We start from the raw sequence: 25,894 nt of genomic DNA on the forward strand, positions 1-25,894 counted from the left end.
GTAAAAAGAGGTCATAAAATCTTCGTCTTATATGTGTTCCCGACGGGGTGAATGCACTTGCAGACTTATTTATTTTATGATTTGTTACTAAGGTAAACTCAGTAAGGTGCCTTATAACAGAAAAAAATGATATAAGAAGTTAATATTGTAATCTATCAATTGGCCGCTTTATTCTTATATCCTTGTCTTTATCTCATTTTTTTTTTAACTGAGTCAGCTGTTGTCGTTTGTCATTTTTATTATCAAAGTTCTGCCATACAAAGTAATAAATATGAGAAATACTGCCTATATAAATGTATTTTATCAACTTAAATTATAATATTACAAATACAATATTTTCTTGCTAGGATTGCTTTGCCTATAAAAGTCAAGATTTACGTATTATACTCGTAGTGGGGGTAATACCTATTCTAGGTAAACACGTAACCTTACACATGTTCACGAAAAACTTCTCCGAATGTTTTTTTACTAAGTTTTTTACTACTATTATACTTATCTGTCACTAAGTAGACATGGGCTTCTATTTAATGGATGGAAGAACTTCAACTCTGTGTTTCAAAGTAGCCTGATCGATTCTGATATCTATGCACTTAACACGACATAGGTTACGATCTCATCGTTTTCATTGCGATACGCATACTTACGGCCCGTTGCAATATGCCCCTATAGCAATAACGAGAAAAACTGCGGCAGTTTAACCGGAGTTAAATTTATAATTCGAAATCATTACCCGGGATAAGAATGTGCCATTAGAAAAATTAGACATTCCGTTTCTCCTTTGCGGCGTTAAATAATCACAGCAACAACACTTTCGCGTTTATAAAACAGTTATTAAAATTGTTGTTACTACTTATATCTGTAAATCGTTATTATTCTTCTGCAAGCCGGAAGAGGTGCTTATAGTTCAGTTCATGAGCGACAGTGACCAAACACCTTGAGGGAGGGGGACCGGCCGACGGAAATGGCAAAAAAGCATTAGATTTTGGTTTCTTGTATGAAACATAAAATTATTCTATTATAATAAAATATTCATTATATCAATAATATGATTCTTACTGTTTATGATTAAACGAAAACAATCATAACTTTCTTACTTCTAAATAGATTTAAATTTTGTTTTTGTTTATCAGTTTCAATCAAAATTTGTTTATGTCGATCTTATTTGATTTGCTTTTCCTAGAATTCTTTAGACCCGATTTTCGATTTACGTAAGAATAACCTATAGATAAAACTAAATTGTAAATCCTGCTAATTTACTAATACAACAGCTTTGTCTCATGAAAAAGAAGACACGCTTTTAAACATCTAGCTATCAATTCTTAGCTTAAGCCAGCATTTTGCAATGCTCAATCATGGATATACTTTACTCAAGCCTATAGTAGATATTAATTATGACTTTTGGACTTGAATGCCAATGCGGTTTACTTAATAATTTTATCAGTTGAATTTGAAAGATGATCTAATATATTTTTTAACAACATTAAACAGCTGCGAACCTTTTTTTTTCGTTATTACAACGGATAATTTTTTGTTAATGAGTCTTTGGGTTCCATAATTAAACAATGTAAAAAGGCAAGTTGCTTTTTTATATTTGACGTTCGTAGCACGCCGTATTAGTTGTTATATTAATTGGAAAGGTAAATTAAATTTCCTTTGTTTAGTTTAAAAGCAATTGAAAAGAGGTATTTTGTTGCCCTGATTAAGCCGGTTCTTATTTAAGGTTTAGAGCAAACCCAATTTCAACACTTCATTTTCAATATGCTCACGATCCTTATTTATGTATGTGGATTTTCTTGGGCAAGGCTACGGAATATTGCGGGACTTGCTGAATACACTTATTTATTCAAAGGTATTAAGTATTGTTTTGGGTTGAAGAGGGTATCGTCCCAATGATTAAAGCTAAGCCCGTTTATTTTCATTACCTACCAAGTTTAAATGATTAATGCTAACACTTAAAACTGGCCAAATTCAAAATTATCACTATTAGCTTCTTTTTTTTTTTTGTCAGGAGGAAATCGCCGGACTTCCGCCCTTCACTGGGGATGGAGGGCGGGGCATGTCGGAGTCGAACCGACTAAAACCTCCTGTCTCTCAACAACCAACGTCCAAACCTCGCATGAGACAAAACTCATGAAAAGGCAAAGGGGGGAAAGTGAAGCGTTTAGTGCGGAGCACATCTCTCCCATCACCCTCCCCCTCGGGACGCCGGACTGGCGGTCGTCGGCGCCACGACCACCAGCCCTCTCGGTCGGCAGGCTATCCGAAGCCCGCCTAGATGGCGCCGGTTAGAATGGTCTATCCTACGGAATACCCCGCTGGGTCAGAACCAGCGTGGGTTGAGGATAGCCGGCCTTCCATCACCCGGATGATCACTATTAGCTACCCTTATGTTATTTCGACGTAGGTTTAATATCTCGTCGATTAAACTTTAACTTTTCAAAGACGATTCCAAATCTAAAAATAGAACATCCAATACAATCATCCCTCATATTTCGCAATTTCACGAGCGATCAATCAATTGGCAAACAAAATGTCATTAGCCGACCATCCTGATGCCGGACCTCTGATCTCCCTCGTGTCCCTGTTTTATAACGGCCCCAATTTATTGTGTTAACCTACATATGGACTTCGTTATTTATTTTTTATTTATATTTGAGTGTCTGTTTTTGTAATATTTTTTTCATTTACTTTTAAACCATCTTTTTTATTTAGCTTCCTCTTGTCTCTTATTTTTCCGAAAGTTACCAAAAGCAAATGATGCGAAAAGAACGTGGCAGTGATTTATTTGCTTACATCATCTCACAAGAGGCTAACGAGGTCGCTAAAAATGCGTGGTAAGCAGACAAAGTTAATGAATGAATCATAAATTATCATCGCTTTTCTGCCTGAACAGCACAATCAATTTAATTAAGTTTTACCTTTCTATATATAATTAGTCGTTGTATAAAAAGTTTTATGCCTTAAAATCCACAGCACTTTCTTCAGCATTATCAAGTGCATTTTTTTATACTTGAGTCGACGTTTATCACAGTAATCTCGTTAAATGTTCATTAACTACCTAGAAGTAAGATAAACATTGTCCAAAAACGATTATATTAACTACAATGTTGAGTGCTGGTTGCTATTAAAAAAAGTCACAAACAAACAGACAACCACGACCAAAAAACCAAGAGCCTAGAGTTTAATTCGCTAGTTTTCCCAGAAATGTGGCACATTTAGATACCGGGAAAAGAGAACAGTTTTTTTTTATTCAACTATAATATTGTTTTATCAATTGCCTATTGTAATAAATTGACTGTGAATTTGAATTGAAAATCAACAAAAAGGGATAAAAATTATATTATATTGAATTTGATTTGTTGGTCAACTTGTCGAACAAAATCCCATTAGAAGTAAGAGCTTTGTTGCTTGAATGCGTTAAAGATAATTGACCGAGCAAACGAACCGAGAGTACGTTACAAGAGAATAATAATATGGTTGGGAGGGACGGCGCAGACGCGAAGCTTTCACGGGACCCCGCGCCCAACAGGCGCCCTCCGCACTCCGTCGCCGCGACTGCACACTACAGATAGAGGAGCAGAGCCAGATGTGGCATCGATACGAGTGACAGAGCAGCACTGGTCCCCGCAATACATACAATGCTGACGTATTCGTAGGCTGACGTGACAGAACCTAGTATAATACGTGTTTTAAATCTAGTACCACCGATTTAATTCGACATTCAACTACAGATCAAACAGAGTGCACCAAACCCGACTGTTGTTGCATCACTAGCTTAATACAATATCTTATTTCATAATGTTGTAAGCCTACTAAAGAAAATTTTACGAGCACTCATTAAATTGAACTTTGTTTTGTGTTTTATATTTTATGTTTTCCTAAGATTATCAAGCAAATTAGTAACACGTAACTACGCCAAGCCAAATCTTATAATCTTTCTCTTCAATAAAGAGATTATTAATATCTTTATTTTATTTTTATCATTATTAATATCATAATCTTACATCGAAAAAATTACTGCGAATATTTTATATTCATGAGGGACACGGGTTCCTTATATCAACCACGTATTGATGATCAACAGCCTATTTTAGTCCACTGTTAGACATAGGCCGAAGTTTATGATCACACAGTTACGTTTTACTACGCTACGAGGACAAGAGCTGGAAATGTATTAATAAAACTACATTTCTCTTCAGCCAAGTGCAATTAATATAAGGAAATCTTGTATTTCAAGTACGTTTATGGGCATTTATAAAAATCGGTACTTTATTCTTCTAGTTTTTTTCTCGTTGTATTATCCGGAATCGAAAACATGGTTCAATTTATTTTATTTACTACTTCGGACATTCTAAAGATTACATTTCCTTATTAAGGATGACATGTTTAAAATTGGAAAAATAATGTAACTGTTTTGCAAATTTTTTTTCTTCACATAATCGTTCACTATTTTCCATTCGATCTAATCTTGACGTAGTATTTTTTAAGTATTTTTTTCGATTTTCGCGAGTCGTAAACAATGTCGATTATATGTATTATTCGATTATATTACCATGACGGTGACCATGAAAACTATTAAGTATTCGAAACGTTGGAAATAATAATAATATAATGATAATAAACTCGAAAATACACCGTAAAAGTTGTTTTTAAGGAGATTTTTTTTGCACGAAACCTTCTGCGAAAATTAAATGTGTAAATGAGTCGTAAAAGTGTTTAAAATGTTTCCTATACCCCACAACTATTACTTTGAAACAGAATTTAGTAAAAAGTTGTAGGTAAGCCCAAAATTAATCAGCAAGACGACATAGGTTGTTACAGTATATTCAACGTTGCACGAAAGCAATCCCGTGTTTTAAGAGTAATCTTGACATTCTACAGAAGCAGTTGTTACTTCAATTTTAAAGTTGATCTTATGAATTTAGGTGTACAGTAGCGTTAGCGTTTTTTTCAAGTTATCGTCGAACATTGACAATTTTAAGGATATAAATAAATAAATTGTGAATGTGATTACTCCCTCCCGCGTCAAGCGAAGTAACTTCACCCTCCTCACTTCTGATCCACTCTTCGGCCAAATAATATTGTTACGCCGGTAAAAGTAACGCCATCTATCGCGAATAGTCGAACGAATATCGAAGGATCTCGTAGCATCTAGAACGCTAGAAAAGTACAACGCCATCTGTTGTCAGATAGCGGAAACACATAACACTAGACTTTTGTGGAATATTCTAGATGATTCTAGGAATTTCGTCTCGACTATAACAGTGTTGCAGAGGATGGTACGCAGTCAGTTAGTAATCGGAACTACTCGAAGCGAAACAGCGAACGGAGCACCTGAAGTGAAGCGGAATAAGCGAATTGAGAATTTTAAAGTGTTCTGTGTGTGTTCTAAGTGTTGAATATAGTTTTAAGTTATACTTCGGTGGAATTTTATTTATCCCGAACCCCAGCGCGTAACAATGTCTTAGGTCAGGATAGACAACTATCTAGAAGTCATCCTGGATATTTCAATGACTTTCCGCCTTGACACGTATGGTCTGTCCGCCACCGCGCAGCGTCTATCCTCAGCCAAGTTACCCTATGATCTGGACTACGGATTTTACGACAATCGAGTTCTCGAACCTTTTTTTTTTTTTTTTTTTTTTTTTTTTTTTTTTTTTTTTTTTTTTTTTTTTTTTTTTTTTTCGGGCCGGGGGCCGAACCTCCTACGAGGTCCCCGCGCCTAGGGGGCGCGCGGGGTATGTGAGACTCAACGATCTGCAGGTGTTGAGAGCAGATCGCGGGCCCAAGGATTTTAGGGCCCACCCACTAAACGACTCCCCTGCACTCTTACACCCGACGTCCGATCTCCGTCCGGGGTCAGAACCCGTTCAGAGTAGGGGGGTTCCCGCGGTCAACACTACAACCAGACACGCGGCGCCACCCCGAGGACGCCCGACCGACGGGTCGTCGAGGCGATAGTCGACGACCAACGACGTCGGTCTCCGCGGTACGGCGGCCCTACCAGGCCGCCCGGGCGGTGCCGCTGGTGTTCCAGGATACCCCGCTGGGCCAGAACCAGCCTGCCGGGTCGGAACGCGATACACCGCCGACCGGGTTGCTCTTCAACAGTATGTTCGGCGACGACAGCGACGACGAAAATGCGGACCGCATCGCAGTCCGCAGCCGCCGACGCGCCGTCCCGTCCTCCTGGTGCCAGCGCGCTAGAGTGACGGTAGCGTGCGGCGCAGCCTCAACCCCCTTAGGTCGCCCCGTGACCATCACCGGGAGGAGACTGCCTCCTCATAGGGGCTGGAGCTGGACAAACGCCCTCCTCCGAACCCCGGCTCGACGGCGGCGGCACGGCGCCGAGAGGGAAGAAGAGCTCTCCCTCTCCCGTTCCGCCGCCTCCTTCTGCGAGATGGTGGACTCGCAGAAGTCGAGCATCGCCTGCCAGGACTCGTCGCTGCCGAGCATCGTAGCCACGACGGTCGGAAGCGACAAGTCCGGTCCTATTTTTGCAACGAGGACGCGGCGCTGCTCCGCGAAAGCGGTGCAGTACGCGAGCGTGTGCTCCGCCGTGTCCTCGTTGCAGCCACTGCAGTGGTGGCACTTCGGCGTCGGCTCCCTCCGGGCGACGAGGTGCAGGTAGCGACCGAAACAGCCGTGTCCCGTGAGCACCTGCGTCGCTCGGAAGGTGAGACGTCCTCGGTCGCGATTCACCCAGTCCGAGAGGACCGGGCGGATCGCCTCGACAGTCCGTCGCCCGTAGGCGGGGTCCGCCAGGCGGCGAGACCACGCCTCGAGCACGGCACGCCGAGATTGAAGTTTCCGCGCTCGAACTTCCGCCGCGCCGGGACGCGGCTCCCCCCTGGAGCGGAGATCGCATCGCCACGCGTAATCCGCAGCGAGCGCCTCCGCTTCTAGGTCCCAGGGAGGCGTCCCAGCTAGCACGCACGCCGCCTCAAACGAGACGGTGCGGTATCCACGAACCGCCCTGACCGCAATCGCGCGCTGCGGACGTCGCAACGCCGCAACGTTGTCACGGGTCAGGGCGTGGCACCACACGGGAGCCCCGTACAGTGCCATCGACCGCACCACCCCCGTGTAGAGGCGGCGCACTACCACGTCAGGCCCCCCGACGTTCGGCAACAGCCGACTCAGCGAGCCGGCAGCCGCCATCAGTCGGGGACCTAATCTTTCAAAGTGAGCGCGGAAGCTCCAACGACCGTCCAGTACGAGACCGAGGTACCGCAACCCGGTTGCCTCGATCTCGACGCGAACGCCTCCGATCACGAGGTGGGCCCCCTGAGGCGGCGCTCTCCGGGCCCCGTGAAACAACAGGGCCTGGGATTTATCAAGCGCCACCTCCAGACCCAACCGTCGGATCCTGCCGATGACGAAGGCCACCCCCGCGCAGGAAAGACGAGCAGACTCGCGCAAATCCTTCCCCCGGGCCACGACCAAAGTGTCGTCCGCGTAGCAAACTATGCTTAGACCCGGGAGAGGAGCGCTAAGGGCGCTCCGCAGGACCCAATCATAGCCGATGTTCCACAAGAGAGGGCATAGTTCTCGAACCTAGGTTAACACTATTGTATAAAAACAGCGTCGGGGCTGAGCGCACTTTCATTCGGCAGCGCAACACGAAAGTCCATTATTTATAGTTCGGCCACCAACTACACCTCCGACTCGGCTTATGCAACAGCCAATCACCATCGATTTCGTCGCAGATCCTTCTGACCCACCCTCAGTGATTTTGGACGCTACTAGTAGCTTAGATGTGTGGACGAGCTCACAGCCCACAGTGTACTAGTTACTAGAGCCCATAGACGTTTACAACGTAAATGCCGCCACCCGCCTTGAGATATGAGTTCTAAGGTCTCAGTTTATACAGGCAATGAGTGCCCTACCCGTCAAACTGAAACGCATTACCGCTTCACGGCAGAAATAGGTGAGGTGGTAATACCTACCCGTGCGGACTCACAAGAAGTCCTATCACCAGTAATTACGCAAATCATAATTTGCGGGTTTTATTTTTATTACACGATGTTATTCCTTCACCGTGAAAGTCAATCGTGAACATTTGTTCAGTACGGATTTCATTACAAAAATTGGGGTACTGCGGGATTTCAGCACCAGTGCATCACTAGATACGAATGCACTAGACGTCTTATCCTTTAAGCCACGACGACTTTACGCATACGCAAATTTAATTGTTAAGTCTCCTCTGGGGGCATTCAAACGGTAATTAAAAAACCTCTCACTCCTTGCCAAGCCCTTGAGTTCACTCATCCGTCCGAGCAAAACGGTGAGGTATTTGGACCATCTGCGACCTAACCAATCCAAAAAAAAAGAGAAAAAAGCAACTCTTCAAACGTTGTGGTTGCTATAGATTTCGATAACAACTTTAGGGGTCGTGAGCTCGGCTGCTCACTATAGCACATAAAAACACAATTTTTATTACTTTGTTATTGATGTTTAACGACTCTTTTGATATGTTGCTTTATAAAACAGATTATAGAATACCCGTTAATAGAAAGAAATCAGATCATGCAAAAAGTATATGTAGGTATACTCCATAATTTCAGTATAAGTTAAACTTGAACCTTCCTACACATACCTAGCATACCTATTACGCAAACTTACTTAATACGTGAAATCAAATATCAAATCGATGCCTCCAATGAACAGTACTCTAACTCAAAATTTTGAAATTTTCGTTTTTCATACAAATCGCTTCACTATTTTAAAAGTATTACAAATTAATTATTGATGGGGTTCGAAGCAAGAGTAAATCAGTTAGTTACACAAGAAAAAACCATAAATATATCTGCAATAACAATGATTTTATCAACTTTTTTCATTTAAACGCTCCTCCTGTAAACCTACGAATTTGGAGTTAGCGTAGTGTTCATTGGAGGCAACGAAATATTTTAAAAAATGCAACATAAATTTATAGCAATATCTGACGTAATGCGAATACATATAATAGTACCTGTACTTAATTAAAAATGGTAAACCCAGATGCTAGAATATCATCAAAGTTTGCTCGTTCCCTTGTGTATTTATTTCCGTTGAGCAAAGTTTTGATAGCATACGAGAACGGTTCTCCTCAAAGGGTGCTTGTTCACCGCGCTTGCGGTTAATGTGTTAATTTTCGAGTAATTATATAATCGCTTAACTTTTAGACAATACGTGTGGGTTGTTTCACGTTTTACAATATCGTCAGGGTTGGTTGTATTTCTTAGCCTACTAATGAAACCAATTACATTCATACGAGGAAAATAGAAAGCTGTTAATTTTGATAGTACCTTAAAATTACAAATATTAAGAAAATTACGTACGTGCTTTTCCTTAAAGAAGCAGAAATTAGTATAGCAGATTTATGAAAATGTATTTCTTACCTGTAACAAAAAATAGATTATTTTAATATTAATGAAATAACATAACATTTTTTAAATACACAAATTTACTAAAAAAAATTAATTAGCCGCGGAAGTAAATATAATAACGATAAATATTTACAAAATTACTCCAGTGAAAGATAGAGAGGGCTAGGCTACGATAAAATATATTATCTTAAACAATATTTATATTCCCATAAAACTAGAACTAGTCGTCAAATAGAACAAATGTGAAGTAAGGTATTTCGCTTTAAGACAATACTAAAAGCCTATTATTTTTAATATGTGTTGGCGCTATGTTTGCTTCGAGGAAATAAGTTGTTAGTTTATAGCCGTCTCTAAAAGCTTTCTCTGAAAGCGGCGTTTACATTAGCTACGATATATAACCTGTCTTCCACGTATAACATGTTTTCTACGGAAAATATATCATTCTAGCCGTTTCCCCAACAATTTATATAACGATGAATGAAAACTTTCATCTATCTTGAATGTTCGAGAATATCACAATTGCTTTAAAATTTAATCTGTAAGTAGTGTATAATGAGTTAGTAATATACATCATATTTTTCAGAAACGTTATATTATAAGGAATTTACTCGTTTTTCATTATGAAAGCTGAACTGATCTAAGTATTACTCTTGGTAGGAGATGTGTGAGTCTGTGAAGTATTAATGTGTTTCGAATTGACGGATGGGTCAATCGTTCCCTGTGTAAGCTGAAACCTCAAACACATGGCTCAAAGTGGATGATAGCATTTATTTTGTTGATGTCTATGGGCTTTTTTAACCACTTAACACCAGATAGGTCGTCTACTCATCTAAGCAATAAAAGTTTTTGAAGTCGTCGTGGCCTAACGGATAAGACGTCCGGTGCATTCGTGTTGAGCCATGTACCGGTGTTCGAATCCCGCAGGCGGGTACCAAACTTTTCTAATGAATACGTACTCAACAAATGTTCACGATTGATTTCCACGGTGAAGGAATAACATCGTGTAATAAAAATGAAACCCGCAAAATTATAATTTGCGTAATTACTGATGGTAGGACCTCTCGTGAGTCCGCGCGGGTGGGTACCACCACCCTGCCTATTTCTGCCGTGAAGCAGTAATGCGTTTCGGTTTGAAGGGTGGGGCAGGCGTTGTAACTATACTTGAGACCTTAGAACTTATATCTCAAAGGTCGGTGGCGCATTTACGTTGTAGATGTCTATGGGCTCCAGTAACCACTTAACACCAGGTGGGTTGTGAGCTCGTCCACCCAACAAAGCAATAAATAAAAAAAGTATAACATTTTTTCAAATAATCCCTTTCACTGAAATTTGTTTAATTTATATTTCATTCTTGCAGATTTCAACTCCAGCTTCTGGGCTAGCTTCTAACGACTAATTAACGGATTTTTGTACGTTAACTATGACAAGGTAAACGAGTTTACGGCGTATTCAGGTGTTAAGTTGTTACCAGAAACAATAGATATTTTGATGCGAACGCCGCTGACGCAACGTAAGGTAATTTTCTCAATGGTATAATAACAGGGCTTTACTACCTTTTAAATCGGAACAAATATCTTCTTCGAAAAAAGTAATCATTATAGAGGTACCAACTTGTGTGGGTTTATCATTAGGCCTACCGTTAATAATAGTTCGTCCTAACCATAAGTAATATCTGGTAGATCTTTTATGTCATGCTTTATGCATGCAATATAGCCAATTTTTGCTATGAACGCACGCATGTTGATATCCCATTAACATAAATGAGCAGTATTTTAGCGGAAACAGTATTTTTCTGCTTTTGACTTACTCGTACTTGGCACTAAAACCGCATTTTCGTCTGCTTTCCAATTAGGTAATAGACAGTTTTTATCGGAATACCTACTAGAATTATTGCAAAAAACCAATTTAGATTCTAAAATTGCATCAATTGATTGTAGTAAATTTTATTTAAACTCATTTTTAGTTGGTCGAATCCCATTCAACAGCTAAACTAGATTAAAACTTGAAATTTGAAATTCGCTAAATCGAAAATTATTAAAAGTTGGACTGTGATGTGCTCCGATTAAGTTTAAATTAATCTCAATTGAGATTTAATGAATTCGTGCAAGCCCTCAGAGCGAAAAAAACTAAAACAACAAGCTTCACTCCCAACCTAGACAGATTATTGCCATAATAATATTTAAAAAAAAAAGATAAATTACTTGCTATCGTAATTAACTAGTGTTACATCACAAAGGTTTTAGATCATTCAGATGCCCAAAACGATTCCAAAGAAACAATGATTTTTTTTCTCAGGTGTGTGGATGAGCTCACAGTCCACCTGGTGTTAAGCGGTTACCGGAGCCCATAGACATCTGCAATGTAAATGCTGCGACTTACCTTGAGATATAAGTTCTAAGGTCTATAGTTACAACGATTGCCCCACCCTTCAAACCGAAACGCATTACTGCTTCATGGCAGAAATACGCACGCAGGGTGGTGCTACCTATCCGTGCGGACTCACAAGAGGTCCTACCACCAGTAAAGACATACATATGTACTCTTACATGCAAATAAGTGTGTCAAGCAAGCGTGTAATATATCAAACTCGCACATAATGAGAGTAGATTTTTTTGCCTAGGTGAGTGGACGAGCTCGCGGATCACTGATATTAAGTAATTACCGGAGCCCATAGACCTTCTCAAAGTAAAACTCGCCACCCACCTTGAAACATGAGCTCTAAGTCTCAGTTTCAACTGTACAAAGACTCTCCCACCCTTCAAATCGAAACGCATTACTGCTGCACGGCTGAAATAGACAGGGTGGCAGTACATACCATTAGGAGCACACAATACGCCCAGTATCATGAACAATAAAACATCTAAACAAAAATTTCGCCATTTTCCAGTTCGTAGCAGCATTCGCCTACGCTTGAACCTTAGTTAGAGACTTTTTTTTTTTTATTGCTTTGATGTGTGGACGAGCTCACAGCCCACCTGCTGTTAAGTGGTTACTGGAGCCCATAGACATCTACAACGTAACCTACCACCCACCCACTTTGCCACCCACCTTGCCACCCACCTTGAGATATAAGTTGTAAGGTCTCAGTATAGTTACAACGGCTGCCCCACCCTTCAAACCGAAACGCATTACTGCTTCACGGCAGAAATAGGCAGGGCGGTGGTACCTACCCGCGCGGACTCACAACAGGTCCTACCACTAGTAATTACGCAAATTATAATTTTGCGGGTTTTACTTTTATTACACGATGTTATTCCTTCACCGTGGAAGTCAATCGTAAACATTTGTTGAGTACGTATTTCATCAGAAAAATTGGTACCCGCCTGCGGGATTCGAACACCGGTGCATCGCTTCAACACGAATGCACCGGACGTCTTATCTTTTAGGCCACGACGACTTCAAGACTGTGGCCAGGGGTTACAATTTTGAGATTGAGACTAGAGATATTGTTTGCCAATCAATCTAAACTGATTCTGTATAGAATCAGCCCCAGACCAGAGGTGAGAGCGGTACTCCACGCAAGGTCGGATGCTTTGTGAAACAAAGTCTTTGTCCAAGCGTGAAGTATCGCTTCGGTCTCTTGAGGACTCCCAGCAGTTTTGACGCCAACTTGGCTTTGTCCTTCAAATAACTAGGATTTAACTCGAAACGTCAACGGTAAATTCCCAATACTCGCAAAAAGTTGCAGGGATATTCCTTAGAATTACTGGCACTATTCTTGTGTGTACGTATGTGTTCCCAATATTCGTTATATGGGTAAAACGGGTATTATCTTATTTGATAAATATCAGATTTAATTAGATTTTCAAAATCAAAATTAACGGCGTTTTTTTTTTCAGTTAATAATGAAGTTTTATCTACGTGTATAAATACGTAATTAACAAATTTTCACGATAGACTTCCACGGCGAAAGAATAACATCGTGTAATAATAATCAAACTCGCAAAATTATAAATTGCGCAATTACTGATGGTAGGATATCTTGTGTGAATCCGCACGCGTAGGTCCCACCACCCTGCCTATTTCTGCCGTGAAGCAGTAAGTTCGGTTTGAAGGGCACAGCATCCGTTGTACTGTTAAAAGTGAGACCTTACAACTCATATCTCAAGGTGGATGGCGGCATTTACGTTGTAGATGTCTATGGGCTCCGGAAACAACTTAACATCAGATGGGCTTGAGCTCGTTCACCCTCTGAAGCAATAAAAAAAAACGTACAACCGATGATTGTGGCCAATAAATTATTTTAACAATTATATAAATATTGGCATTAGAAGCATACAATATAAAAGCCGCATATATTATATTTTAATTTTAAACTTTCGAATTGCTATTGATAATCAGCTTACTTCTACTTCGGGATCGTTTTCAGGTCACTCTAGCCACAATGACAACCTATTGGGCCCATTCCAATTTCCACGACCTTCATCACGGGTTGTCGGTCCACCGTGTGAAAGGCCTACACATATTAATTACGTCTTACGACAATAATTGATTCTATTCAATTATAAATATTAGAAACTAATTTAACATAGCTTTTAATTGAATACTACAGTTGAAATTTGAGTCGAGCTTAGAGGTAAAGACTCGAAAGAAAATACAACACAAAAATCTATATAAAACGAATTACAGCGAAAAGAGAAAATTCAAGCTAATTTTGACGTTGAAATAGTATTTTTTGTATTAATTTTATGTATGTTTTGTATTAAAGCTTTAATGTCATTACTAATGGCGTGAACATCGTCGGTAAATTAGTTCAAAACTCATCTATTGTATGACCTAACTTAATGAAGTGGAGATACAATAAGAATGTATCACTTATCCGACCGCAACGCAAAGCCGCCATCACCAGAAACGTCTTGTCCGATTCTCCGAATTCACTCACGGTGCTTTTAGGTACCTCAAGAACCGGTCACCGTCCGATGCGGTTCGGTCCGGACGAAGAGCTCGACGAGCGAACTAACCCATAGACACAGCACACTGAGTTTCTCACCAGATCTTCACAGAGGTTCGCGATTCCGATCCGGTGGTAGATTCTGCGATGCACTGATTTTGCTTGGACTAGTGTTAAAAAAACTTAAAAAAAAAAAAAAGACTAGTGTTAGCAAATTCTCTCAGGTTGAGCCAGTAAGCTCACCTAGCCGTCCGGGCGTAGCTGGAATGGCCTCTTAGGCTACCAGGAAAATAAAAGTATCACCGCATGAAAAAATGTGCTCACGACTGGAAGTGTTGATTGGAACTCAAATACTCCGATTTGTTAATTCGGCGATCCAACACGAAATCAAAGTGTAGCATATTTTTACTAATTTTTATTAATTGTTACCTGTCTCCGGTATTTGATCGAGCACATAGTTGTATTCCTTAATACGAGGACACCGACCGTCTTTTAAAGTATTAAGTTAAGTAAAAGTCACTGTCAAGTTCTAATATTCTCTAGTAGAATTCATTAATGTTTAACAACAAATTATGGAGCCAATACGACCTCAATGTAAAGCTAGTAAAGAGAAGAAGAGCTTTTATTCAATAACAGGTGATTTTATTTCAGCTTTAATCAAATTCAAGCTATTGTGGTTCATCGAGACAGCTGGGGTTTTCACCTCCGATCTGTATGTAAAATCTTAATCGTCTTTCAAATACAGACAATTGGATCAATCAAATCAACGATCTAATGATAGTAGCAAATAACTTAAGATTTAAACGAGTCTGGCGCTTTTTTTAGTAAATTGATCGCGTCAATAATGTCACTGTGATTTTGTTTCATTCAATCAAGATAAACATAATACAGCTGAATTGTTTTGTTATTATTTAGGTAATGTTGTTTGGGATTTGATTGAAAGTGTACAAATGAACGTCTGCAATCCGGAAAACATATGAGACGGGTCGGCACTCCCAGAGAAAGAAAGGGATCAATAGAGACTCGACCCTGACACAGTTTAGAGCGGCCGTGCCTTCGTACTTGCGGTTCGCGGCCTTATTCAAGAATAAACATTAGACCTTCAGTCTTACATTAACTAGAGGGTGCCGCCAAACAAACAAGTCAACTGATTTCCATACTAAAACGGGGAGCGGAGTAAAACGATGGAATGTTTAGCAGAACAATTGGAAATCAATCGATTGGATAGTATCTAATGCTAGCAACAATTCTTTTTATGAAACCTGGTTTTATAATTAATAAAAAAAAAATTACTACGCGTTTAGATGTTAAAAACATTATTTATGAACTTAAAATGTTTTATCTTGATTAAAGTATAGTAGTTATTGCACAAAAACAAAATGCAAGCAACAAATCCTTTTAAACAACTAATTAAAGCACCTAATTGAGTTCGACAGAAATGAAGCTATCTTTTGATTAAGTAAGAAGAAGAAATGAAGTAGATGAAAAGGAGAACATAACAAAATGAAACAGAACCATGACTGCTTTTAGACATAGATATAGGCATAGACTGTTTGTTTACTTCAATTTATTCGTAAATATGGTTTTGAGTTTCATTATTCTAATTAAAAAATATATATTGATTGTTCTAAAATACTTCACTGCGAAATATAAAATAATCATTTTAATTTATATAGGATTTAAGTATTATTTATTCCTTTTCTACAAACATTCACTTTATCTATCTCATTAAAAGCTTAAGGGACTGTAAATTACGGAAATACATTCAATGAAACATTTAATGTATTGTTTACGATCTACAGTCTAATCCTAATAAAATTATCAAATGGATAGATAAATAATTTTTACGAAATTGAAGAATTAATGAAAAAATATTAATTTATATATATACCTTTGCTAATACTGGATTTTTTGATGTGATGGCCCCCATACAAATTATAAAATAGTCATACTAACGTATCAGCCGCTTTCTTAAAATTCTTAAAACAATGTGCGTCACAGTATGCGTTTCGTTACAATTTAATTAACAATAATTTACGTTTGAACGCTTATAAGGAATTTAATATCACTAAAGGCATTTAAGAAGTAACATTGTAAAATTTTTTTTTTTTTTTTTTTTTTTATTGCCTTTGTAGGCAGACGGGCATACGGCCCACCTGATGGTGAGTGGTTACCGTCGCCCATGGACTTCAGCAATGCCAGGGGCAGAGCCAAGCCGCTGCCTACCGCTTAATACTCTCCACAAGCCTCGTTTGAAGAAGGACATGTCATAGCGCTCGGGAAACACCGCGGAGGGGAGCTCATTCCATAGCCGGATGGTACGTGGCAAAAAAGATCTCTGGAAACGCACTGTGGATGACCGCAGCGGCTCCAGGTAGTATGGATGAACTCTACTCCGGTGGCGGGCGGTGCGATGGTAAAAACGAGATGCTGGTATCATCTCGAACAATTCCTCAGAGCACTCCCCATGGAACATACGGTATAAAATACAGAGGGAACCGAAGTCCCTCCGCAAACCCAGAGGCTCCAAACGATCCGAGAGAATGGGATTATCGACAATCCGAACGGCCCTCCTCTGTATGGAGTCAAATGGAAGAAGCTGGTATTTGGGAGCCCCGGCCCAGAGATGAGAGCAGTACTCCACGCGAGGCCGGACTTGTGCTTTATAAAGCAAAAGTCTTTGTCCAGGCGTGAAGTACCGCTTCGCTCTGTTGAGGACTCCCAGCATTTTGGACGCCAACTTGGCTTTGCCTTCCAAATGACTCCGAAACTGGACATCGCTCGAAATGTCGACCCCAAGTATCCCGATACTCTCGGAAGGTTGCAGGGATACTCCTTGGAATTGCGGCGCCATGACAAAGGGGTCCTTCTTCGCAGTGAACGCGCAAACTTGTGTCTTTATCGGGTTGAATTGAACCAAGTTCAATTCACCCCATTCGGAGACTCGCCCCAGAGAGTTCTCCACTTCAGACACAAGTTTTGATCGTCTCTCTTGCACCACGCTCCGAGAGAGACTCTGATGGCCGATATATCGCGCATCCCCCGTGCTATCATCTGCATAGCAATGCATGCCATCAATAGACAGCATGTCATTGATATACAGGATGAAAAGCGTGGGGGAGAGCACCGAACCTTGTGGAACGCCAGCGTTAATGGTCATGGTATCAGAACAGTCACCGTCTACAACGACCGTGATGCTCCGCCCATCCAAAAAGCTAGCGATCCACTTGCAGAGACCCTCGGGGATTCCGTAAGATGGTAACTTCGATAGAAGTGCCCTATGCCAGACCCTGTCGAAGGCCTTCGCGATATCAAGGCTCACAGCGAGAGCCTCGCCCTTGCTCTCCAAGGCTTCAGCCCACCTGTGAGTAAGGTATACAAGAAGATCGCCAGCTGAGCGACCGTGACGGAAACCGTACTGTCGGTCACTGATCAGCTGGCGATCTTCAAGATACTTCAGGAGTTGTGTATTTATAATTCGCTCCATCACCTTGGAAAGCAAGGAAGTTATCGCGATAGGCCTGTAGCTCGATGGGTCCGACCGGTCACCCTTCTTGGGGATAGGGTGGACATGAGCAGTCTTCCATGAAGACGGAACCTTGTTAGTGCAATAAGAGAGGCGATACAAACGCGTTAGCGCAGGTGTCAGCTCAGGGGCGCACGTTTTCAAAACCACTGCGGGGATGCCGTCTGGCCCACTCGACTTATGAACGTCCAGGAGTCGGAGCTCCCGCCTGACTGCACACTGTGTGAAGCAGATATCCGGCAGGGAGCTATCACACCAGGGGATGCTCGGTGGTGTGGCACCCCCGTCGTCCATAGTCGAGTTCGAGGCGAAGAGTTTGACCAGAAGGTCAGCCTTCTCTTTCGCGCTGTGGGCCAGATTGTCATCGGACTTGCGCAGTGGTGGGAGACTAGACCTGCAAAAGTTTCCTTCTGCAGCTTTGGCGAGCGACCAAAAAGCACGGCTCCCGGAGGGATAGCTCTTCAATCGCTCGCCAACTCTAGCAACGTGCTCCGACTTCGCCTTGGCAATTACCTTCTTGTAGGACCTGGAAGCGGCGTTATATTTCCGCCTTTCCCCTGAGATGTTAGGATCCCGACGTCTCCTGGCATTATCCCATGCCACGTATGCGGACCGCTTGAGGTGTGCAGCATCCCTGCTGGCATTGTTATACCAGGGTCTGCTGCGACCCCCAACGGGCACTTCAGAGGAGGGAATAAACAATTCCATCCCCTGGAGCACCACGTCTTTAAGTCGGTCCGCACAGACGTCAGGATCAGCAGAGGAAAAGCAGAACCGCTCCCATGGGTAGGATGCGTAAAATTCACGCAATCCATCCCAATCTGCTGACATATACCGCCAAACTCTTCGATACCCGGTCGTCGTTCGACGATCAGGACGAGAGAGTGGTACGGCAGCACGAATAAGGCAGTGATCAGACGATCCAAGTGGAGCGTCGACCACCACACTGTATCCGGCCGGATCTGTGGTCAGCAGAAGGTCCAACAAAGAAGGCTCGTGCCCCTCGATATCTGGGACACGGGTGGGCTGTGTCACCAGCTGGGAGAAGCCGTAGGCCAAGGCGAAATCGTAGGCAGTCCGACCCGGGAGGTCAGTGGTTCTGGACCCCAACCACTCTTGGTGGTGAACGTTAAAGTCTCCAAGAACCACCACCTCCGCAGATGGGTACTGCTCAAGCACGCGGTTAGTCCCCTCTTGCACATGCTCAAACAGAGCTGAACCTGCATCACTGCTGTGGGACCTGTACAGGCACGCGTAGATTCGGCTACGGCCCCCGTGATCTACGCGCAGCCACAAGAGGGACAGGTCCCGTTGTTCGAGGCCCCGAAGACGGCGACAACAGACATCAGCCCGGACGAATACGCATACCCCGGCTTTACGCAGGAAGTTGTGCTCCAATACGTAGCCGGGATACTCAAGGTATGAGGTATCATCCGGAGCAGATATCTGCGTCTCCGTTAAAAAAAGCAGGGCAGGCTGCGCCGTCTCAAGGTGGTGGTGTACGGCGTCAAGGTTGCTATGTAGGCCCCTGACATTGCTGAAATCCACATTAAATGTGGAATGGGGAACCGCCTGTGAAACCCTTTTCTTTTTTTTTGGCGACTTCATAGTTGTAAAATTTTCGGAGAGTAGGATTAGGAGAGGTAGGATGTTGGAGGTGAGATCGAGGCAACACCTGAATGAAGCGCGGAACATAGTACGTGCTCGACCACGGATTGCGTGAGAGACTGACGCAGGGCATGGAAGGGCCCCCAGTCCACTCTGCGTGCGATCGCCGGGATCCACTCCGGTCTCCGACTCCGGCACGACGACCGCACGACAGGATTTTACACCGGTTGGCGGGACAGCTTCCCGGGGCGGAGTTTAGTAGAGACACCCGGGTTCAGGTCCCCTACTGACCGGCGGGCGGCAGCGGGTACCGTTTCACTGGGTCTCCCTATACCCCCGTCAAACAATCACGCCCCGCGAGTTCGCACGCACGTCTGCTCCGCAAGTTCCAGGCGTCACCAAGACTCACCCCCAACAAGGAAGGGGAAAAGGAAGGGATAGAACTGGCTCTCCAACCCACACGCCGGAACACAGCTAGGCTATTTGGCGGCGGACTCTAGTTGGAGGGTGGTCGCCAGCCAGTCGGACTAGGTCCTACCACCGGTTATGTTTTCGGCTCCCGTTTAGCACCACCCAGGGGTCACTTGTAGGGAATCGCGGGTTAAACCTACGGAAGCGGGAAGCACCAACCCCCAAAATTATATGAATATGAACACTCTTAGAGTAGTAAATAACATTGGCAACTTTTGAGATACACAATGGATAACATTCAACACGATAAAGTATCACAGGTAAGCGGTAATCAGGCAGGAACTCTACTTTATTAATTTGAGTTAAGTATTTTATATTAACGAAATAACAGTAACACGATACCAACACATCACTACAAAAAGGCCCTATGAATTGACACTACTACAACACAGATATGCTTCTTTGAAAATATTTTGTTTAACAACAATTTTAATTTAAAACTGTATTTATTATAATAACAATGGTATAATTTTAAAAGGATTAGATGAAACAAGGCGCCACAAGAATCTTCTTTGTCCGTGCACTTGACAATAGAAGCTTAGTATTTACACAAACAAAACGTCTCAACTTTCTGTTCAAAGTTCTCTTTCGCGACATTCGAATCGCCACTGCCTAATGAAGTGAGGGCATTTTGAATTCACGGCAGGTTGCAGTTATACGAGTGTATACTGATTTTGCTATTGGAACTTAACCTCAAAATAATGTTTTAATGCTAGCTTCAGGATACGATTGTTGCAGGTCGGGGCGCAGCTGCGTCGTGCCCCGCGCAGACTCCACCGATCGCTCCCGATTTTCCACGAACCGTTCCCGACCCTGTTCGCTGGGGCTAGCTAGTAGCTACATTGTTTTGCTCATTTTGCATAATATAATCCGCATATAAAGTACATTTTGTATGTCTATTACGCCGCATTAGGCGTATACAATGGAATGTTTAAATGAGATATGATTAAAGTATTCGTCGTCTCCGTTTGAAAACCCTTTCGGTTGTATATATTCAGCGTTGGTTTATATTTACTAATGTTTTTTTTTAATACACTCGTACATACACATTTATGTGTACATACAAACTTTGAGATTTGAGGTCGAAATTGGAATTTATACTGTAAACTAAAACTTATGTACCTTTAAATACAATAATACGTAAACGTGTTATTCCGCACTTGTAATATATTTCTACAATACATTGAAGATAAAGGTATTTGCTTTGGGTTATAATCGAACGTTCCGGATGCCTGCCTCAGTTACGGGGATTATCGAGGGCTCCCGAGATCCTCAATTAGTCCTGTAATTAGATCAATACGTTGGGAAACGTTCTCGGTGCATGTACGTCCTTTACAGGATTCTGATATCGACCTAGACCATTAATTAGTTTCATCTTCTATTCCTTTGTTGATTTACTTCCTACCGAATTAAATACTTTTATTGTAATTTCTCGAGTTAATTCAATAAACTAACCAACTTTTCTTTACTCACGTTACTTATGTTATTGTATGTGAGTAGCCTATAGCCACTTTACTATAAGTCCAAAAATATCAGAACATGAATACAATTACGTATCTTGAGCCACGATGTCAAAATCTCGACGTAGTCATCGTGGCCTGAAGAATAAGACGTCCGGTGCATTCGTATCGAACGATGCAACGGTGTTCGAATCCCGCAGGCGGGTACAAATTTTTGTAATGAAATACGTACTTAACAAATGTTCACGATTGAATTCCACGGTGAAGGAATAACATCGTGTAATAATAAATCAAACCCGCAAAATTATAATTTGCGTAATTACTGGTGGTAGGACCTCTTGTGAGTCCGCACGGGTAGGTACCACCACCCCGCCTATTTCTGCCGTGAAGCAGTAATGCGTTTCGGTTTGAAGGGTGGACCAGTCGTTGTAACTATACTGAGACCTTAGAACTTATATCTTAAGGTGGATGGCGCATTTACATTGTAGATGTCTATGGGCTCCAGTAACCACTTAACACCAGGTAGGCTGTGAGCTCGTCCACCCATCTAAGTAATAAAAATGTCAATTAGCCCTACTGATACTTATCATTTATAAATTGGTAAATTTTAGCCTTAACTTAATATTTACATTCTATCTACTGATTAATATGAGAAACTAAACTATTTTTTCATTTATATTTAATTTTTAAATTTGATTCGATATTTTACGACGTAATAATTAAAACTTAGTTTCGTTTCGTAGTATATTGTAATCCTATGAATAAATCACAGTGGCCTCCCGGGCTACAGGTGGGATCTGGTCAGGGTCGATTTGAGTTAATAAATTACTTGTCAAAACATTTTTATCCTTCACGAAAATGGGGAAACTTAAGCCAGTGGGGTATTTATTTATACATAATTGTACTGTTTACTTTTTAGTGCTAAGATTGTATGAAAATTTTAGTTCTATGGAAACCTATTATAAAATTCTATGTATAGAGGACTGAAATGTACATATATACAAGGTAACTTACAAAGTGTATATCAAAGTAAGAAACTGTAGATGGTGTTCTACTAGAATAAACGACTAGGTATACGGAAAATTTTTTATTCCAAAGTACATTGTTTCGGAATAAAGAGTTCTTGAATATAAACAAACAAACTATTCTCATGCCAACCCTTGAATTACGTTTTACGCAAGGTACAGTAATATGATTCGTAGTAAAAGATAAGGCTGGTCGCAAATCAAAAGATGCGAGTTTGTGTATTATTACTGCTTAGATGGATTGGACAAGCTCATGGTACACCTGATATTAAGTGGTTATCAGAAATCATAGACATCAACAACGTAAACGCCAAATGTTAAGACATGAGTCTTAAGTCTAAGTTTTTATAATACAACAAATGCCCCACCCTTCGAACCCATACACATTAATTCTTCGCGGCAGAAATAGGTATGGTGGTGATACATACCACCAGTCAGTATCACCAGGAAGTAAACGTAAACATACTAGTTGGACAAATTGAGAGCGCACACGGAATAAGTTTTTCTCCGCCAAATAGGAGCGTCCCTGTGATATCGCTTTCATTAGCCCTCCCCGGCACGAAATGAACAATCTGTATTTATAGGTCGAGGTTGCGTAAGTGATAGCTTGAATCATTTTTGTTTCACATAGATTAAAGGCCGTAAAGTTCAACGCACAAGAGAGTAAAAATTATTGTAAAAATCCCAAGAACTTCGGATTGCTTTCCGAAGTCAGAAGCTGTGAGGCCAACCTAATCGCACCGTTTCTTCGAAATCAAAAAGATCTACGTCACATCAGTTGATCGAAACACATACATAAACTCTGACGTCACACACAGTTCGCACACTTAATCTCTTGCTAGTCTTAGACGCTTTGCTAACGTCTGCCACGTTAGCAAAGCGTCTAAGACCGAGCCCCGTGAGCTCGCCTACACGTTCGGTCAAGCCAGAATAACTCCTTCGAGGCTACTAGCAATAAATAGAGGAAAAAAGGACGCTTAAGGTTCATCTCGCATGTTGTCTATTTAATTAATTGACTCCACTAATCTAACTCCAATCGGAGTAGCTGATATACCTACTTGTGTCAAGTGATTGGTACTTGTTTCAAACATAGAATATGCGACTGTAGACTCTATAGACTTGTGTTTTACAGTAGGTGGGGCTATCGACATTATAATATCTATGATTTCCGATAGGATAGCCTCTTAACCAGGTAAAAAAAAAACTAATATTTCAATTTTTTTTTATCTAATATTAAAAAAAAAAAAAAGACGTTCCCGCTGAGTTTCTTGCCAGTTCTTCTCAGGACGGAAGCTAATTCTTGTGAACTGGCGGTAGTTCTTTTGACATTCAACAAGTATGTACTTTCATTTATGTTGAATAAAACTTTTTTGATTTGATTTGTATTGATTTGGTAAGCCGTATGTATGCTCATCAACTAATGTAAATCAAATAATAATAATAATTCTAGTTCCGGTACATACATTTTGTAAAAGGCTCGGCCTTTGAGAGACACCGCTGTTGCTGCTAGGCAACTCCGACTGTAACCGTATTTCAAACAGCTTCTTTTGTTTTTGCAATAAAGGTGAAGTTTAGTAACATTGGCCGTAATACGGTTGAAATTTGCAGGTTCCTAGTAATTTGGCTAGTTTTTGTCTTATTTTTGGTCAGGAGGAAATCGCCGGACTTGCATGTCAGAGTCAAACTGACTAAAACCTCCTGTCGCTCAACAACCAACGTCCAAACCTCGCATGAGACAGAACTCATGAAAAGGCAAAGGGGGGAAAGTGAAGCGTTTAGTGCAGAGCACATCTCTCCCATCACCCTCCCCCTCGGGACGCCGGACCGGCGGTCGTCGGCGCCGCGACCGCCAGCCCTCTCGGTCGGCAGGCTGTCCAAAGCCCGCCTAGATGGCGCCGGTTAGAGTGAGTTACCATACGGAATACCCCGCTGGGCCAGTACCAGCGTGGGTCGAGGATAGCCGGCCTTCCCTCACCCGGATGCTCTTGCGTAAAACGAGTGCAGAGCAGCTTGCACGTCGTCTTCTTAGGCCCCCTTCGCCGGTCCCCAGACCGACATGTGAGGGGGACCCGAAACACTTAAAGGGCCAGGGCTTGGGCGAGATCCGCCTCCCTGGCCCCCGCTAGACGGCGGCGGGATTGTGCGTCTCTCACGCGCCCCGCCGCTTCCTTCTGCGAGATGGTGCACTCGCAGAAGTCGAGCATCGCCTTCCACGACTCGTCGTCGCCGAGCATCGATACCACAACACTCGGCAACGACAAGTCGTTTCCCATTTTTGCGACGAGGACACGGCGCCACCCCTCCCATGCAGGGCAGGCGACGAGCGTATGCTCTGCTGTGCCATGTCGCAACCACAATGGTGGCACTCTGCCGTCGGCTCGGCTGTGATCCGGTGAACTCACCGAAACAACCATGCCCAGTGAGCACCTGCGTGAGCCGAAAAGTGAGGCGCCCTCTGTCACGATTCATCCAATCCACAAGGACCGGGCGAATCGCCTCGACGGTCCTACGACCAGCCGAAGGATCAGCCAGCCGTCTGGACCATGACTCCAGCACGGACCGCCGAGATTGGGCCCTCCGCGCTCTGACCTAACGACCTAACGGATTTTTTTTGGTAGAAATTGAGGGTTGTCATCGAAATGTTGAAACAATTAAAAAATTAGTTATATTGTGAAATTAGAAACTACAGTATTTTTAACATTTTTATCGTAATCTACATTGTTGAAACTATGTCCATGTTTCTGATTGATATGCCCACTTTGTATACCGTGAATCTCTTTATTATTTGTTAATTTTATTTATTTGCAAATTTGTCTTTTTTATATATAATCTGAAAATTCATTCTCGTCATCCTGTTCGTCTGTCACATCTACATTTTACTCTACTACTACTGTCGAATATTCTGATGCTCAAATGACGCAGGTAGGTACCATTTGTATATTAAAATTTATTACTAGTGGTAGTAGATTCCACCATCCTCGAAGTATTAATGTGGCAGGGCTGGACATACTTTATACGGTAACTTTGAGAGTTAAACCACATATTTACAGCTACATACAATATGTAGGTTGCGATGAATAGCATATTAGTTACACGTATTTCTTTTGATCTCGTCTTAATCTTACTTGAGAAAGATTTGTGCTATGTAAAAATATCCGATACTGATCGGTAAAGATTTCGAAATTATATAAAATCCAATATAATTTGTATAGTCCAAAAAAGACCCAAAAAGTAATGCCACTACGAACTTGGTCAAAAAAGTGTTTATGAACCCCCTCAAAAGTATTAACTTATTTTCATGATTCGATTCACTGTGAATTCATTATTCAAATGCTTTATGAATAATTGACGTAATATTTAACATGGCTTACCTCGCTCGATGTCAAGTAGCAGATCCTAGAGTCGGTACTGTCGATGGAAGCTTGTTGCACGATCCCGTAGCGCGAAGACTCCCGGTCACTTGTGTATTCGGAGCGCACACTGTCTTGCCGATCAAACACACCCCTAGAATACAATTCAATTATTTACTTTTGCCAAATCAA

At 41.8% G+C, this 25,894-nt stretch overlaps 1 protein-coding gene across 8 annotated transcripts in view; it reads right to left on the reverse strand.

Moving 5' to 3' along the window:
• LOC101739475 (protein still life, isoform SIF type 1) overlaps positions 1-25,894 on the reverse strand; it is a 125,365-nt gene that overhangs the window by 49,198 nt on the left and 50,273 nt on the right. For all 8 annotated transcript variants that reach the window (XM_062674940.1, XM_062674939.1, XM_062674933.1 and 5 more), the window contains one exon: positions 25,724-25,856. In XM_062674940.1, coding sequence (XP_062530924.1) covers positions 25,724-25,856 — 133 coding nt within the window. The remainder of the gene's footprint in view (positions 1-25,723; positions 25,857-25,894) is intronic.

The sequence above is a fragment of the Bombyx mori genome, chromosome 22 (assembly GCF_030269925.1).
Source record: "Bombyx mori chromosome 22, ASM3026992v2".
Lineage (NCBI taxonomy): Eukaryota > Metazoa > Arthropoda > Insecta > Lepidoptera > Bombycidae > Bombyx > Bombyx mori.